The sequence below is a fragment of the Limanda limanda genome, chromosome 20 (assembly GCF_963576545.1).
Source record: "Limanda limanda chromosome 20, fLimLim1.1, whole genome shotgun sequence".
Taxonomy (NCBI): Eukaryota; Metazoa; Chordata; class Actinopteri; order Pleuronectiformes; family Pleuronectidae; genus Limanda; species Limanda limanda.
The window spans coordinates 22,008,237-22,026,638 of NC_083655.1; the positions used below are offsets into that span (position 1 = coordinate 22,008,237).

An 18,402-nucleotide genomic window follows, 5' to 3' on the forward strand; every position below is an offset into this window, starting at 1 on the left:
AATAGTTGTCCCACTTTATCAAACATGATTAATAATGTGGGACAGCATGCTTTGAGTAATCTTGGACAGTTATTTAAATTCTCTTAATGGGGGAGATCTGCATTTAGGGACTTCCTGAAACAAAAGAGATGTTATATATCATATTCAGTCAACGGTAAGTACAGTCTGTCCCTGCCTGTTTAAACTGATCTGGTTCACAAACTAACACATAATCAGTTAGCTGATCCAAAAAGCACACTCTGTCCTGTGGTCTGCAGCCTCTGGTTTCACTAAACATGTGGAGAAGACAATGGGCTGATCGATGATGATGGTCTCTCACCTGCAAGTACTGTTTGTTCCCAGAGTAGCCCCAATACAATAGTGAATTATCGAATGAATAATTTGTTATTGTAGTTGGCTGTTGATAGAAATTTAATAGATTTTTTTTATGTGACACACCTTTAATAGAATGTTTTAAATAAATGTCAAAGTTTCTTTGTTAATATGAATTGATTACATTTTATGAATAATAATCTTTTTGTTATTCAGTTCTCTGTCCTTTTTCCATACTGCTTTTTTGAAAATTGGTAATATTGAGCTTGGTCTTCATAAAGCAAGGTCATTACGTTTTTTTAAAGCATAATACAGTTGTCCCTGATTACAAAGTAACCTGTCCCAGGTTATCAAAGTCAGGCAGAATTTTCTTTTTTAACACAAAGAACACTAAAAGCTGTATCATGTTTCCTCTGGATATCTCCATTCTGTCTTCAGGTGTGGTTAGAAAACATCTCTAGGATTACAGACAGGTATAATATGTTGATCTAATGTGTAAAACAGATAAGTCACAGAACTCAAAATTGCAGAACAAATCCCAGATTACCCAAACTCAATCAAAAGGCTTCTTCAGTTCTTACTGACTAATATGAATTTTCAGGTACTTAATCTCTGGGGGTTTGTACCTGTGTTGAGATTTGTTATGTTCAACCGGCAGATCGCTGCCCTCCCCAGTTGTGGGTCATTGGGGTCCTTGGTCAAGGTGTGAATTGCTGTTGATACCTGCAAGTTGTAGTCCACACCCTACGGTCATTGGAGTCACTAGAGTTTCCCTCTACACAACTGTTGGAGGGGGTAACCTGCCTGTTTTAACATAACGACTGACAATAATGTATATCTGACAATTGCAATGATTGAGGTATTGCCGATAATGGTATACGTGAGTGGGCAGGGGTGGACTGGCCATCTGGCATACCGGGCATAATCCCGGTGGGCCGTTGACCCAATGTGGGCCGGTCTGGTCCGCTATGTTGTTGTTTTGTTTTTTTTCTCTTCTTCCTCTCTAAATTCCCTCCAATTGGGCCGGCCAATTGGCTACAGAGGGCTAGCAGTGTGTTGCCAGCATCGACACATATTATTGGTCTATTGTTTGTCATTGTCAATCAATCATGGGCTGACAGGCTCAGAGAGCCCTGACAGTGCTGTCAATCACAATACAAACCGGGGGCGGGGGGGGGCGGGACCTCATGGCATTGGCGGGGGGGAGTCGCGGGACTGGCTGATGCTGAGACAGAAACTTAACTTAATGGATAATAAGAGTAAAAAAACGCCCGGGTGGCGCTGAGAAGCATCGGGAAAAAAAGCTGAAGTCTCTGGAGGTGGAGGCTGCTAAATGTGCCAAACTGACGGACCTATGTGGTGCCGGGTTCACCAGCCCAGCAGCAGCAGGTGCGCCGGGAGACGAGCGAGGAGGACTCGACAATGATGAGCGAGTGGAGGCAGACATGTGAGCGCGCATTTTCAATTTTCAATACATTCTCCAAACTGGCTCGTTACTTGAGCAGCGGAGGTTGGCGTCGCACGCCTCTACCCACGGCGCACCCCCCCCCCCCCCTCTCTCTCTCTCTCTCTCTCTCACTCGCTGCCCCCTCCCTCCTGAGATGTGCAGGTCCGGTGGCGTGTTTGCCGTTGGGGGGGGGGGGGGGGGGGGTGCAGCGCTCCGCAGGTTCACCTTCAGAAATCTTGTTACGACTTTTACTTCCTCTAGAATAGGATAAGAGATAGTGTCTTATTTTGTGTGCCTATAGTATAGTGGTTATACTGTGGTTTATTAATGTTCTTGGGCAGACACAAGAGGCACTTGTTTATAGTTAATTAGAAGTTCAGAGGCACTGGTCCATTACTATTTCAACCTCAGCATCTAGGGTTCAAAATTGGTAAAATTATACATTATATGCATATTGTTGTTGTAATTTTTCAGTCAGTTGAGATAAATCTTGAGGAGAAACATTTTGGGTTGTTTTGTGTCTGTATAGACCTACTATAAAAAGCACTTTGCATTTTTAATTTTAGTTCTTGTACTTTTGATACTTAAGTACATTTCAACACCAGATACTTTTGATACTTAAGTACTTTTAATATGAGCTACTTTAAGACATTTAGAAGACATAAGTTACGTCAATTTAATGGCAGATGTGCTCGGCTAATTATGTGGGCCGGTCTGAGCCAAAAAATGCCCGGGCCGTTTTGTTCTCCCAGTCCAGCCCTGTGAGTGGGCATATTGTATATCTAAGCAATCTAGTTGTAATCATAATCCATGATCAGCTGCCTTCTTACTTACAATTAAGGAACTAAGTGAACTGGAACAAACCCACAGGATCCTGAGCACTTTCATTCCACATACATGTTATATGTTAAAGAATTGCCTCTCTATCAATTGTTCTGTGTCAAAGTGTGATGCACTGTTAAAACATACTTCCAGTTAAAGTAAATCCCAGTAAAATCACAAGAAGAGGGTAAATATCAGCTGGAGAGTAAAATTTGCAGCCACTTCAGTGGTGAGGTAGTGTTTTTCTCCTGTTTGTTCTGGACCATCCTGTTGTGTAAAACCATTTACAGTTTTAAAATATGCAGAAAAAACACAGAAATTATCATAGTTTATTTCATTTCATTTAATTTCTCATTAGTTCTCTAATTAGGTAGATCAGCAGATGGTGGTTTATGTGTTTGTCAGAGTTGACTGGCTGGGCAAGTGAGTAATGTTGGTAGGCCAATGCTGCTCCGGCCGATTACTGGCAACAAGTCTGTTTGAATGCCACTTTCAATTCTAATAGCCTCTTGGAAGGGGAGTGAAAGGCAATAGGAGTTGCAATATGCAACTTCCTCTCTAGGTACCGGTAAATCCTACACATTCAACTGTTAAACATTGAAACATAAATTGAAACCAGAAGGGCACTTAGAGAGTCCATACGTCAGCCAAGGCTAATGCCCTATATTGCAATGTCAAAGAAAGTAAAAAAAATAATCCTGGGTCCACAAGATTTTAATGGGTTATTCCTTGGTTCATCTCCCATTTCGTGGAAATCTGTTCAGTAGTTTTTGTGCAATCATGCCAACTACAAAGCGAACAAACACTGATGTGTCCCAGTAATGACACAGCCTGCAGCAGCTTTGATTTGTCCACTTGGTAGAATATATCATCCATGTCTCTCAGTGGGCAGACAAGCATACAAAACTCACCCGCAGTATAGACAATGTATGGAGTGTACCATATATCATAGATAAAGTTGTTTTTAAAATAGCTGCATGTAAGTACAGTTGGTACCTTTTAATTTTCCTTGACCTCACTGATGTAAAAAAAAATTGGGGAAAGGAGATATTTTTGACTGCAATCATAATTTTCAGTAGAATAAAACAGACATGGAGCTTAATTAGACTGAAAAGAAAACATGAAGGATGGAGGCAGAGTCAGAAAGGAAAGACACCTGTCTCAAAAACCTACCTCAGGAAACTGAAGGACATTTTCACTGGTGACTAAGGAGGAAAAACTTTAACTGTTTTTTTGTTTTCTTGTAATGCCATTAATAGTACCTATTCTAGCAGTGTAAAACATTTTTTTCACCTACCAAAAATGAACTGAAGAAAAGACAGTTACAGGCTGGTAAAAACTAAATATCCCAAAACAAAAAAGTAATGTGATGTTTCAGAGAATGATTTATGCAACATGACAAGTTCAACAAAAAGTGTGCCTAGTTGTAAATTCAAAATATTAGCACAATGGCTACTTTCTGATTATTTTTGCCCAGTCAGTTGATCTTCATAACATGTTGCCCAATTATTTTAAACTCTTTTACACTTCTTGTGCAACTGATATATTTCAATTGTAGAGACAAAGGCTTAGTCAAAGATGGTAATATAATTAGCTTTCAAATAAATGTTAATATTAAATATGTCTAATAGTGACCGCACACCTAATTAGTAGGTGTAGTCCTTAATTGCTCCTGCTCTATCCAGATTTTCCAGATTTCCCCAAACTGTCTTAAGACATTAGCTTAATCACAATTTATAGTTAACCAACCCCTGAATTTCACACAGTGGCCTGTTTAAATTAGAGAATAGAGTGAGTGGTGTTATTGCATATTACCAGCAGGACAGGATCCGCAGTAGAAGGAGCCTTGAGTGTTGTAGCAGTTAACTGCTGGGTTGGTGGAGCAAGGCTTGATGGGCAGGTTACACTCATTAACATCAGCTACACAGGCTGGGTTCCCAGCTGGAGCTTCCCAGCCACTTTCACAGATGCACTGGTATCTAGGCTGTTTATTTAGGATAAAACAGTCACAGTGAGAAAAGTCAATCAAAATCAATCTATCTACAGTAGAATCATAACAATATGAGAACTAATGTCCAAATGGCTAAAGATACATTTTTTGCGATGAATGTTTTTCCAATGATATGTGAGACTTTTGCAGACTGATATTGCCCAATCGGCATCACAAACTAAGAAGGTGTATCAAAAGTTAAGTTCATTTTAAAACACTTGTTTTCTGTAAAACACTACTAGACTAAAATCAATTAATTACAGAAATACTGTTGAGTTTGCTAGTTAGTACTCGTAACCATGGACGATGGAAACCTCAATATCATGTCTCCATCGTCCATGGTAAAAAAAACAGCTCCATTCCAATATCCAAAATATTCCAAGTCCTATAAACAGTGAACAGTATATCTTCTCTGTTGACCTCTGCTGATAGGAAATCTGGTAGTTATTTATCTTATACCCTTACAGCCCAGCATTCATTTACAATTGTAATAGCATTATTCTGAGTCAGCAAGTCTACTGAGTTTTATTTGTTTCATATTTTTGCAGTGGAAATTATTGTAGCGAGATAACACAAACCACCTTCAGTATTATTTAAACCTAATACTGTGAACTCTGTTCAACTCGTACAGTGGTTTTTTTTATAGTTGTTTTTAAATGTTAAGGTTAACTAGTACAATGTCTAGTTACCTGTCCAGCTATAATCCGGTCTGCATCAATACATATGCCACGCTCACATAAGTCCTGGCCTGCATTTCTGCAATCATCATAACGCACAGAGCATAGAACCCCAGACCACTCTGGAGAACAGTTACAACTGCAAAGACACAGAAATATCATTCAATTTCAATAATTGTTGCTTTAGCCAGCAGTAATTTATTAAAAGTTCAGAGTGTAAGATAAAGGTGAAAGGGATCTATTGGCAGAAGTTGAATGTAAAATCATCCTAGTGAAGTTTGTGTGTTTGTGGACCCGGAAGCGACGTGACGCGCCCCAAAATTTGTATCCACTCACCGCAAGCAGATTGGGCCAGAAGAAAATCGATTTAAAACAATATAAATTATCCCATACTTGTGATTTTCCTGCTGTTCTGCTAGAGTTTCACTTTCACCAAATTTTTTTGAAATTTCCCCATTTGCCCATCCACTTTCGGCTGCTACACTGTTTACCCCTGAAACTCCAAAAGTGTTTTGTGAACACTTCACCCACCCCTCCGTCGGAAAAGTGTTGCTTGTACGAAAGTAGCCACCTGTCTTAAGAGTCCACAACTATGTTTCGTAATTCCAACAACATACAATACATTTTAAAATGAAATTAGAGTATAATAAAAAGCTTAATACATACGTAAAAGAGCCAGCGGTGTTGACACAGGTTGCTCCATTCTGACAACCCTGAAATGTCCCTGAATGCATTTGACATTCATTCAGATCTGTTGCACAGTTAGGACCCTGATACACATACACACAAAGTGAAGGGGAGAGAGAGAGAGAGAGAGAGAGAGAGAGAGAGAGAGAGAGAGAGAGAGAGAGAGAGAGAGAGAGAGAGAGAGAGAGAGAGAGAGAGAGAGAGAGAGAGAGAGAGAGAGAGAGAGAGAGAGAGAGAGAGAGAGAGAGAGAGAGAGAGAGAGAGAGAGAGAGAGAGAGAGAGAGAGAGAGAGAGAGAGAGAGAGAGAGAGAGAGAGAGAAACACAGACAGTGGGTTAAGTATACCATTTGTTGCATAATGTTTTGATATATTTTGTACCGTGTTCATTCTAAAGATATAGCTATCATGGCGGTGTGATGAAGGTATGATGGTGTAACGATGATGAGGATTTAACAGAAAGAGAGACAGGATATGCCGAAGCAATTAATGCCAGTTTCCAAGAACTGACCTGTGTCCTTATTGTGATGTTTATGTGTATTGTGAAGAGTGTAACAGTATGTGCTAATATTTATTGCCTATTTATTGCTGGTTTTCCCTCCTAAATGCTAACAATTTATAAAAGCTCTCAAACTTCACTGTTAACTCTATCATTGTTAAATGTCTAAGGATTAATGTATGGATAAAGAAAGAACAATTCTGAGGCAGGATGGCTGACCATATAATGTGTCTTGCTTTTCTCCAAGATGTGAACTACATGTTCTCTAGGAAAAGTAGGCAATAAATGAAAAGTACTTCAGTTATGATTGAAATTAACTAAAATAAGTTATATGTTTATATTGCACATATTTTCTTATACATGCTCGATACAAAACCAGAAAAAACTGAAGACTGAACTTGGAATAAATTGGAAAAATGTTTGCTGATGATACAGGGGACAGGGCCACGTACAGTGCCTTGTATCATAGGGCCTAGAGTTTGATTTTATTTGATTACCCTGGAATACAGTTTAAAATATGTTACAAGTCTTTATTATATATTGTTTTGGTTTAATGGAGAGTAGAGCAGCTTTGCTAATAATTATGAATTCATGATCACTCTGTTCTCACAATTTCAGCGGATCTGTTGACCTTTTACATTTAAAATTGGTTATTTAAGCCTCAGCCTGCCCTGTAAAATTAGAAGAGTAAAACTATAATTTTAAAGGTAAAAAGAATTACAGGTTCAATTTATACTCATATCCGTGCTCTAGGTTGAAGGTACTCTGGTTCTAGATCATCATCTGCAGGGACTGAATCTTCCTCTAATCATAGGCTGGATGCTTCACCACAGTTTTGATCCAGGGTGTTTGGCCAAGCAGAAGACTCCCTCTGTACACCTCAGAAAGATTCCATAATGTTGTGTGTTATTATAGTTGATGTGTGATTGATGGAAGGAAGTGTTTTATTTGCTTTGTGCTCCATCCATTGATTTTTCTTCTTTCCCTTAGTTCGTTTTGCTGTAAATAATTTTTGTAATTACTGTACAATAATCTGGATGAATTTAATCATGGTTTTAATGTTGAAATCTTTTTTTTTTTTTTTTTTTTTACAATAAACATTATTCTAAATGTTAAATCAATCAAACTACAAAAAGAGAGCCAATTTAAATAACCAGCCCCATAATGTAGCAAAACAGGATGGAACTCACTGCCCAGTTTTCAGGACACAAACAGTGGTATGAGTTGAAAAGATTCAAACATGACCCTCCATTTTGACAGGGATTACTGTTGCAAGACACCCTCTGCACTGCCTGGGTGAGAAAAGAGAAGAGAAAACGTGAAACATATGTGGTACAGTTCAAGCCATTACCACAAAGAGTTCCAAAATGTCTCACCGATTCAAGTGCAGTTACTTTGTTCTCAAGTGTGGCCACCTGGAAAGCATGGAAAGAAGCACTGAAAATGAGTTTTAATGCATTGTCAACATATATACTGTTTTCAAAATATTAAGAAACGTTTATTTGGACAGATACATTTGTAAAAGCTTTTATTATGAACACATAAAGATTTGTTTGACTCCATCAATAAAATCCACACTTAAAGAAATGGAGGGGGCATACATATATACATGCATACATACATACATACATACATACATACATACATACATACATACATACATACATACATACATACATACATACATACATACATACATACATACATACATACATACATACATACATACATACATACATACATACATACATACATACATACATACATACATACATACATACATACATACATACATACATACATACATACATACATACATACATACATACATACATACATACATACATACATACATACATACATACATACATACATACATATAGCTTTTAATGTCCTACCGTAGTATTGAGGTGGTGTAGTTTGTTGGTGATATCAGGGGGAACTCCACCTCCATGAGACTTAATGTTATCAATGTCCTCTTTGTTAGTTTTGATCTGAAATCAAAGCATTCACAGAAATTAGTGCAGCCACGGAAATTCCCAGTCACATCATCAGTGTGCAAGAGCATAATGTGAGGCATGTGCCAAAAGCATAACATACAATACATCTATTGATGGTGTAACACGACAAGTGCTGACAGAATGCACAGAATGGCTCGCTGAGGTCTTTTGACTCTTCCTGTCTAGGTTTACTATCCCATCCTCTCTGAAAAGTTTGCGACAATCATTACTGTGCCAAAAAGCCTGTCAGCTGTCTCAATAATTAACATCCAATTGCTTTCATTAAGTGCAGGGATTCCCAAAGTGGGGTGTGTGCGCAAGCTGCCTCTAGGGGGTGCGCGAGAGGAAAATGTAATGGTGCTCCCTCTCCCTCTTTCTCTTGAGCTGCAGGCTGAGCACTGCTCTTGAAAATCCTCAAATGGATCATCTTTTTTATCCACATCTGTTTCTGAGCCTATGCATGTGCCACTCTTTGTCATTTACGTGGTGGATCGTGTGTAACTTTATTGTAATTTGATTCAGATTAATGGTTTCAATGGTTTTAATGGTTTCAGATTAAACAAATGCATAATTGGCCCTTAATAATATGGCACCATTATACTCAGGGCCGGGCAATGTTGGCGGCGTAGGAAAGATTTCAGATTGGCGCCCCCCAACATACACACGTAAACTGTCATGCATCCCCAATAACTTTTGGACTGTATACAGCTTCACACACAGGCAGACAAAATTGTAAGCTATAAAAAATAATAAAAATATAAAAAGAGTATGAAATCAGCTGTACTGACAGCATATCATGTCATGTCGACAAAAATAAACATTAATGATGTCCACAATCGGGGTGATTCTTACCGCTATATTGTTCTTTCTTCTCCTCTACTTTGCGGCGCTCTTGAATTGTGCACCTGATAATTTAATCTTTTTTTGATTCATCTTTGACTCTAACCGCAGTCTAACACCGCAGTGTGTACGTCAGGGACACACCTGAGGCGGAAGTGCAAATTCTCATGGGTGCCGCTGCCTGGCTGTTCACACAGGAAGCGCATTTCTCCGCGCTGGTTCAGGGTTAAATGATGATGGTCTTCACAGGTGACTGACCAACGCAAGCCTGTAGCCACCAACCCCCCACAAGAGATTATGTGCTTGTGTGTGTGTGTCTGTCTGTTTAGACACAACTGACAGATATGTGGATTAAGCACATATTTAAAGATAGGAAATTTCATTTTGTTGGGGCAAAATCAGGGAAATTAAACTCCAGGAGTAGAGCAGAGGAATCGAAAGTATGGGATGCATATTTAATCATTTATATTATATATAATATATCACTTAAATCGTTTAAAAATGATTTTCAGTGTGTTTTCCAACCCGATTTGCTTGTGGCGAGCGAAAAATATATAAGAGACCCCAAAACCATCGCTGCAGATCCCGAGCTTATCACATCTTCTCCCTCCTTATCACATCTTCGCCCTCCTTATCACATCAAAGAAATGAATATCTCATCAATACATGTTACTGACCGCAGTCCCTTTGCCTTATTGTCCGCAGATCCAGGGCCACGGCTGCAGCCAAATCTTGGATTATGATGGTGGATCACGAATCAGAGATCATGATCATAATGGTGGATCCTGTATTGTGGATTCTGTATCGTGCTGGCTGATTGTGTTAATAATGGCGGATCCTGATGGGGGCAGTGGACAATGACTGTGGATTTTAGTGGCATACGATCTCGATGATGGATCACGATTGTGGTGGCTGCTGACCATGGACTATGATTACAACAAGACTGCTTGATATACAATATGTCTCCTCAGATACTTAACCATTAATGACAATAACCCATCAACTCATTGATCTTCCTTTATGCTACAGAGTGTTTATTCTAACCAATGCTGCAAATACCCTTATCTTTCTGATGCTCTCCTTTACACGTGACATCTATTGCACTTCTGTCCAAACTGCTGTGTCCGCTTCCATACATGTTAATCATTCATTGTCTCACATGAGGAGCAGCAGGCTCTGACCTGTGTAAAAGCTCATAAGTAGTTGAGACCAGTAGTGAATATTTCCAGCTTGTTTGGATAAGATGATTGGTTTACAGTAGTTTTTATGATGGTGATGTTGAGAAGAACAACCAGGTTGTGTTTCAACAAGTAAAATTAAACCGTATAGATTAAAATTAAAGCATCAACATAACTAAACATACCAAGACCCCAACATTTGAGATAGCCTGTCCCAATCACAGAGTTGCATTGTTCACTTGCAATCATTTGTATGCATGTTGTACTCATTTTCTTATTTACATACATTTTTTGGAGGTATTAGAAAATTGATTAAGTGGCAGGGCTGAGAAAGTTTGTTATGAATAACAATGTTAAAGCTCAGATGCATTAAGGAGCAAAACAAAACTTTAATTTCCCTTTTTCTTTTATTCACACATTAACCCGACAAGGAGTAAGGATTAAGAAAGTGTGAAATACCTTTGTCTGGACAATCTAAATTAAGGGCAGTGATTCTAACTTACACTCAGTTTTTTTTATGCATGGAGGAAGAAACCTCTGTGATTTAATGCTTCTGTCACAATGTGGAGGTGGAGGACCCAAAGGCAAGAACCAGGTTCAGGTGAAAATAACAAAAATGTCCTATATTGCAGACAATCATGAGCCAAAGGAAAACAGGAGGGGAACAAGAAAAACCTTAAAAGCACAAGTCATTGGAACAAGAGAAACTGACAAAGGAAACACGGCTGTGTCCGAAATCAGCCTCTCATACACTATTCCCTATCTGACGTCTATGTAGAGAATTATATAGTGAGCTCATCAGGAAAAGAAAACAACTCTCTGGGACACCGCTCTGCGCATTTTCTCTGCGCCGGCAATGACGTCATTGTCAAAGCAACAACGTTGGCCAGTGGAAATTCCCTAGGAAATGTTATACTCTTTATACTTAGTACTTTAAGGTGAAAAAACATGTAGAATGACAATCTTTGTTCGCACAAATAAACTTCTACCCTGCAATTTGTGCTGTGATGTGCTGCTTTTGTCATATTCACATTTATACAACAGATCAGGCTTTTCCTGCTGACCTCGCTCCTGTCGGCTCTCCACCACGAGCGCAATGCATGATGGTATTCTTTGCATGGTTAGCGACCAGTTGTACACTATTTTTCATTATGCAAAATTCCCTTCAGATCCAAATCTATTTCTGTTACTGACAAAGTTTCAAGTTTAAGCTGTTAACTGTATTGACTCATTATTACTAAAATATCCACATATGGAAATGGGAGCAGCAGTGTTTGATCATATGATCACTGCACTATTGCGTTTAGCTTATCGCTATAAGAGTGTCTCTGTCATATAATGTAAATAGTCATTGCTTACCTGACTCAAAAGTAGGGTTAGGTCTTCATCACCCACTTTAACTTGGCCTGTCTGGAAGCGGATCTCTTTATTTTCCCCAGTGATGAAGACAAGGTGACCGTTATCCGACAGCATGCGTGGTCTACAGAGTCATAGGAGCCTGCCTTAGGTATCAGTGTTACTCACTTTATATACTAAAGAGCTACTTATATACCAAAGCACATCTGAAGTTTAAACATAACAAACCCACATATTTAAGATGAGTAACAGTAATTTTGATTCATTTCTATACTAATACATCCTACATGTGCTCTGCTAACCCCACTCACTGGTCATTGCTGAGGTTCATTTTGTTTCGTCGTTGTGCTGTGTCCCTTGGCTCTCCTTGTAGTTCCACCAGAAGAAAAAGAAGAATGTAGCACAGCCATGATAGTTGCTGTGTCCCAGCCATCGAAAAGAGATGTGTTGCCTGGACACTCAAAATGCTTTCCTGAGCTCTTTTGAGCTACTCACTGCCAAGACTTTGACCTGATACCTCTACCATAAAGCACATCATGATTTACCAAAGGTGGTTAACTTTATTATTGAGTGAGGATGTCCCTCACATGATTGTAGGAGATAAATAACTTGTTTTGTTTGACATGGCAGCTATAATGATCTTCGAAGATTTTTCATTAACTTTTTCCTGTCATCAAAAGAATATAATGAAATAAATGTATTATCATCATGCACTTTTTCAACACAAGTTTTAAGTGTAACCGTTTGAAACTATTAATTTACTCCTACTTTTTGAATGAGATGTAGTTTTCAGTTTATTTTTTTTCTCTCTTAAATTGGAGGATTAAACATAGCTATATTTAATACTAACAAGCATTTGAAATTGGTTCTGCAGTCAAAATTCTAAATGCATTTTAACTTCACATTTATTTCGTGGCAGTCGTCTGTTCTTCCTCGTTTTAGCCCAATTCAAATCTTTTCATCACCTTTTCAGGTCATTTGGCAGAAGCTTTTATCCAAAGCGACTTACAATTAGTGTATTAAACATCTATGTGGGGCAATTTACTGAGGTTCGGTATCTTGCCCAAGGACACTTCGGTATTGTCACAGCCCGGCTCAAGGATTGTGACAAGTAGGGAGATGACACGAGTGGACTGTTGCTCTTTCAGATATTTATAAACAAAATCAATTATAATCAACAACACAACATGTGTCCAAGAACAAAAACAGAAAAGGATGCCGCAGTCAGGAGTCAGGGAGAGCCAACCTCGTCCCACAGAGAGCGCAAGAGACCAGGCATGAACGTGGCGAAGCCTTTTAAAGGGCAGACGACACCTGGCTGAGGTGTGCACTGATTAATGCTGACGTCACCTCCACCTATAGCTTCAGGGGAAAGAAGAACAGGGACACATAGTGTCCAGGTGAGGGTGGAAGGGGTCGTCACAGTATGCAGATGGGGACCAAACCACCGACCTTCTTGTTGGAGGACAACCACTATACCCCTGAGTTACAGCCGTCCAGCAATGAAGTTCCGGTGAAGTGAGTGAGGGTTGGTTAGGTGCCGTTGCTACAAGAGGCAGAGGGCAGAAAAGATGACCGAGAGGGAGAGAGGCATAAAGAAAGAGGGGTAGAGAGTGAAGGTCCTAGAGAGGGAGGAGAGATAGGAAGAGTTGTGTAACCATCATGTTTCAGCCTTGTCTGACTGGCTGTAAATGAGAATAATAAGAGTGATAATTATAGATGTTAATATATTTTTAATGATAAATAACAATAATATCAATAATTATAATAACAGTAGCATTATGAGCTCAAGGTGCTTCTATAAGGAAATGTCACTATTTTAGATGCTGTGACAATAGCATATGAAATAAAACATTTGCCTAATGAGATTGCTTTTATAATCTGTTTACCTAGGTTCTCATTCAACTGATAAGGGGTTGATGCCTTAGGGAGCCAGGCCTAGTTTGAACGCCCTGATGATGCACAATATCCAGCATGCTGCCCCAATATTTTCTGTTGTATCCAGGTGTACATGTGGGAAATGCATGGAGATGACAACAGACCTGGTAAAAAAATGCTGTGGCCAGGACCACTGCATTAGCTCGCTGTGAAACTTCATCCTCTACTGTCTTGAAGATGGCTATTTGCGTTTGGACCAACAGTACAGAAAATATGTTGTGATTGGTAATTGGGGAAGCAAGGCATATGCTGCCTATCTTCTGGTAGCACGGACAGGGAGTCCAACGTGTGATCCCACTCGCTGTGTCTGGCGGATCAGGGACTTGTACCATGATCCTCAGGGCCAGTACAGGTTTTGGGCCTTGCCTCAACAGCAAACCCTTTCCCTCTGTTGGCATTGCCTTGCAAACCTCCTGAAAACAGAAGAGAAAAAACTCACTTCCTAAAATGTATTTAGGAAGCAAGGAAATGTACATTGCTGTGAAAAGGTATTTGCCCCCTTCCTGATTTTTTATTTGTTTGCATATTTATCACACCTAAATGATTCAGATCATCAAACAAATTATAATATTAGACAAATATAACCTGAGTAAATACAAAATGCAGTCTTTCACATCGCTGTGGAGGAATTTGGGTCCACTCTTCTTTGCAGAATTGTTTTAATTCATTTTTTAAGCCTTTTGGTGGACTTGATGGTGTGTTTCAGACCATTGTCCTGCTGCGTACCCCAAGTGCGCTTGAGCTTGAGTTCACGAACTGATGGCCGGACATTCTCCATCAGGATTTTCTGGTAGAGAGCAGAATTCATGGTTCCATCAATTATGGCAAGTCATCCATGTCCTGAAGCTGCAAAGCAGCCTCAGACCATCGCACTACCACCACCATGTTTGACTGTTGGTATGATGTTTTTAATGAAATGCTGTGTTAGTTTTAAACCAGATGTAACGGGACGCAACCCTTCCAAAAGTTCAACTTTTTTCGCCAGTCCACAGAATATTTGCCAAAAAGTCTTGGGGATCATCAATATGTTTTTTGGCAAATGTGAGACGAGCCTTTGTGTTCTTTTTGGGCAGCAGTGGCTTTCGCTTTGGGAATCTCCCATGGATGCCATTTTTGCCCAGTCTCTTTCTTATTGTTGAATCATGAACACTGACCTTAACTGAGGCAAGTGAGGCCTGCAGTTCCTTAGATGTTGTTCTGGGGTCTTTTATGACCTTCTGGATGAGTCGTCTATGCGCTCTTGGAGTAATTTTGGTAGGCCGGCCACTTCTGGGAAGGTTCACCACTGTTCAAAGTCTAATCCATTTGTGGATAATGGCTCTCACCGTGGTTAGCTGAAGTCCCAAAGCCTTAGAACTGGCTTTGTAACCCTTTGCAGACTGATACATGTCAATTACTTTGACATGTATTACTAAATGAAATCATCATTTAAAAACTGCATTTTGTATTAACTCGGGTTATCTTTGTCTAATATTAAAATTGGTTTGATGATCTGAAACATTTAAGCGTGACAAATATGCAAAAAAAACAACAAACCCGGAAGGGGGCAAATACTTTTTCAAAGCACTGTAAATGCCATCAGGGTCTCCCCGCAACAGTCAAAGACCAACCAGTTGCTTTTCAGCATTCTTTATTCAGTTGATAACAATAATCAACATAAATAGCATACAACCACAATGAAAATACGAGACATGCTGAGAATTACAATAAAATATGAGGCCTCTTTGCAATTTCTCCTTCTGAATTTTTAGCCATTAGCACACTCACTGAAGAAACAGCTTGTATAATTGCTAAAAATGCTCTGTCTTTTGAAAACCTTTTGTGATCTGTGAAAACTTAATGATTTGTTCCACTAGCAAAACTTTTGCAAGAACTTGAAGACGGCCCTGTCCAGTAGGGCTCAGAGATGGGACAGCAAGCATGGCCTTTCGATGAACTTTTTTTGTATCAGTGAAAATTGCTAGTTTCTCTGCAATTTTACTATTTAATGAACTTTTTTTATTCCTATGTCATGGATGCAGACTTGTGTTATGGATTTGTGCTCTGCATGTTGGAGGAATGCCATAACTGAAATATGGGTCAGACATTACAGAATTAAGTGATGAATGTGTCAGGAATGAAACAAGTTAACTTAATGATAAAGAGGAAGTGAAGGTTATTTTTTTAACTACTGAAAACCATGAAAATCCAGTTAAGTGAATGTTACTAGTGTCGCAACTCCGAAAATATCTGTACAGCAAGTACAGTGACAATCCCTTAGCAATCACCCCAATAATATAGTTCTATACAGTGGAAGTCATTCCTTAATAAGCCAACTAGACAAATCGACATAGGAATTTCACAAAACTGTAAAAAAAAAATTCAGACTGACAGCAACAAAATAAAAACTGATAACAAACTTTTAAAACTTATTGCCAAAATGGTTAAATCACCTTTATTTTGTTACTGTAATGCTTCATTTCAAGCTGAATTACAGACCTTATATTTCGAAAGGTTGAGAACTTGGGTTTGCAGATTTTGTCGATTACTTAAAAGACTACTAAAAAGGTTGACGTAGAATACCAGTGTTTCCCCTACCATTATAGGTACCCCAACGGCACCTCCCGCCCCCCCTGGAAGATCAAGTTAATTATTTATTTTATTTTTTGATATAGCGCCAGATCTCTACATAAATCATTTTAAGGTTACATTTCCTATAAAACAGGTCTATAGCTTGCATTTCTGTCTCGACATGGTCGCGCGGTTAGATTTCTCCTCTGCTCTCTGTATCGCGCACGGCGGAGTTCCATCCAGATGCGCGCACACAGACACGTGCGCGCACACACAGGTGAGCAACCTCCCACCAGCGGACAGAGAGCATCCATCTGAAAACATGTCGCATGAACCACCTGAGAAGCAGTTAAAAATATCCGCGTTTTTTAAACGCTCCCAGGTGAATGATGGTAACAGCCACTCTCCTGTGAGGAGCAGCCGGAGCAGCTCTCCTGCTCCGGGTCCGAGTTCAGAGAAGAGCCTGAGTGCTGCATGCCCTGCCCCAGACAAGAATCTGTTCAGTCACCACCGGATGACAGGTTCTGACCCAGCTTGGCTTTCAGAGGGGAAATACTCCCCCTGGTTACAAGACTGATCTTGATAACTTAAGTATTACACCAGACGCCGAAGCGCTGCGCCGCGCAATTCTCCAGCGCCCAGGCGCCTGGCTGTTGTCACGGGAAATGCGCCGGTCAGCCCGCGATTCTGCTTTCTCCGCTTGTTGTATTTAACCGTGAACACACCTCGCCTCGCAACCTCAGTCTGAACCAGGGGTGCCCACACTTTATAGGCTTGTGAGCTACTATTGAAATGACCAGCTCAACAAGATCTACCCCCCCCCCCCCCCCGCGCACGTACCCCCTCTTTTTTCGAGCCAGGAAACACACTGAAAAAAGACTTTAAACGATATTGATAACATATTTTATATTTAATATGATATAAGTGATTAAATATGCATCCCATAGTTTGTATTCCCCTTCTGTTGTCCTGGAGATCTAATTTTACCAATTTTACCAATCACATTATTAAATGTCCCCCTCTGCCCAGCCACAAGCAGTCATATAGATAAAAAGAGAGGGGGGGGGGGCTGGGCTACGTATTCTCCACATAGGTTTGAGTGGAGAATACGTAATTTACCCTCCACACCTGACATAGCAAACAGCGGACAAGTTCTTGAAGATGGATGATATTAAATTAATAATTTAAGTGGAGAAGTACAGTGAGCTGTATGATCCTCAGCACATATGAGACAAAGAAGACACATGTTGGGCTGTGTTGCAGTTAATGTTGGAGCAACAAGTAAGTATATGCTTGAAAAAAATGATTAAATGCCGTTTTTACAGAAGGCTGATAACAGCAAAAGTATGTGATATTATTAGCGCGGCGCTTCAGCGTCCGCTGTGAACAGCCCTGCGCCGGCGCTCTAGGGATTAGCGCGGCGCGCTTCGGCGGCGCTTCCGCGTCCGTTTTGAACCCGGCGTGACAAGCAGTCCGCCGCGGTTGACGTTCGCAACATCGTCCTGGGCGGGGGGCGTGGCGGCGGCGGCGGCGGCGGCAGCGGCAGGGGTGGCGGCGGCGACGGCAAAAAAAAAAAAAAAGTGGGTACGTGCGCCGGAGCGTCCACGTGACTGCCTCTTGTCCAGTCGTGCGATCGACCCACACTGCCTTCGCGATCGACCGGTCGATCGCGATCGACGTATTGGGCACCCCTGGTCTGAACCATTATTAACCCCGCTGCATCACTTCCTTCTATCACTGTCTAATCTATTTTCATCGGACCATTGTTCAAAACCGGCAAATCTGACGTGAATTTTTTTTTTATTATTGACGGAAGTTTGAAAACGGTAACTTGACACAAACGAGGGTTATGACGAAGTGCTCTATTCTAACTAGTCCTGTTTGATTGCTGTGGTAACAGTGATTTCAGGTGGTAGAGAAGTCGTTATGGGAGGATTGCTAGTAGGATCTCGTCTTTAGTCTTCTTTTACTTTATGCGCATGCTCTATGACGTCTTTACAGTGATTTCAACCACTCCGCTGCAGCGTTTCCGTGTTTTCGTGACAGGGCTTCGTGTGGACGCGATAAACATAAGTACCGGATCCAAAAATGTTTCTGGATTCAGGCAAT

General features: G+C 40.2%; 1 protein-coding gene across 1 annotated transcript in view; it reads right to left on the reverse strand.

Moving 5' to 3' along the window:
* cubn (cubilin (intrinsic factor-cobalamin receptor)) overlaps window positions 1-12,238 on the reverse strand; it is a 78,156-nt gene extending 65,918 nt beyond the window's left edge. Inside the window, exons 1-8 of the mRNA XM_061094226.1 lie at window positions 12,117-12,238; window positions 11,809-11,929; window positions 8,330-8,425; window positions 7,808-7,846; window positions 7,622-7,723; window positions 5,915-6,018; window positions 5,261-5,387; window positions 4,397-4,565 (exon numbers count right to left, since the gene is read on the reverse strand). Coding sequence (XP_060950209.1) covers window positions 4,397-4,565; window positions 5,261-5,387; window positions 5,915-6,018; window positions 7,622-7,723; window positions 7,808-7,846; window positions 8,330-8,425; window positions 11,809-11,929; window positions 12,117-12,238 — 880 coding nt within the window. The remainder of the gene's footprint in view (window positions 1-4,396; window positions 4,566-5,260; window positions 5,388-5,914; window positions 6,019-7,621; window positions 7,724-7,807; window positions 7,847-8,329; window positions 8,426-11,808; window positions 11,930-12,116) is intronic.
* Window positions 12,239-18,402: the final 6,164 nt, after the last annotated feature.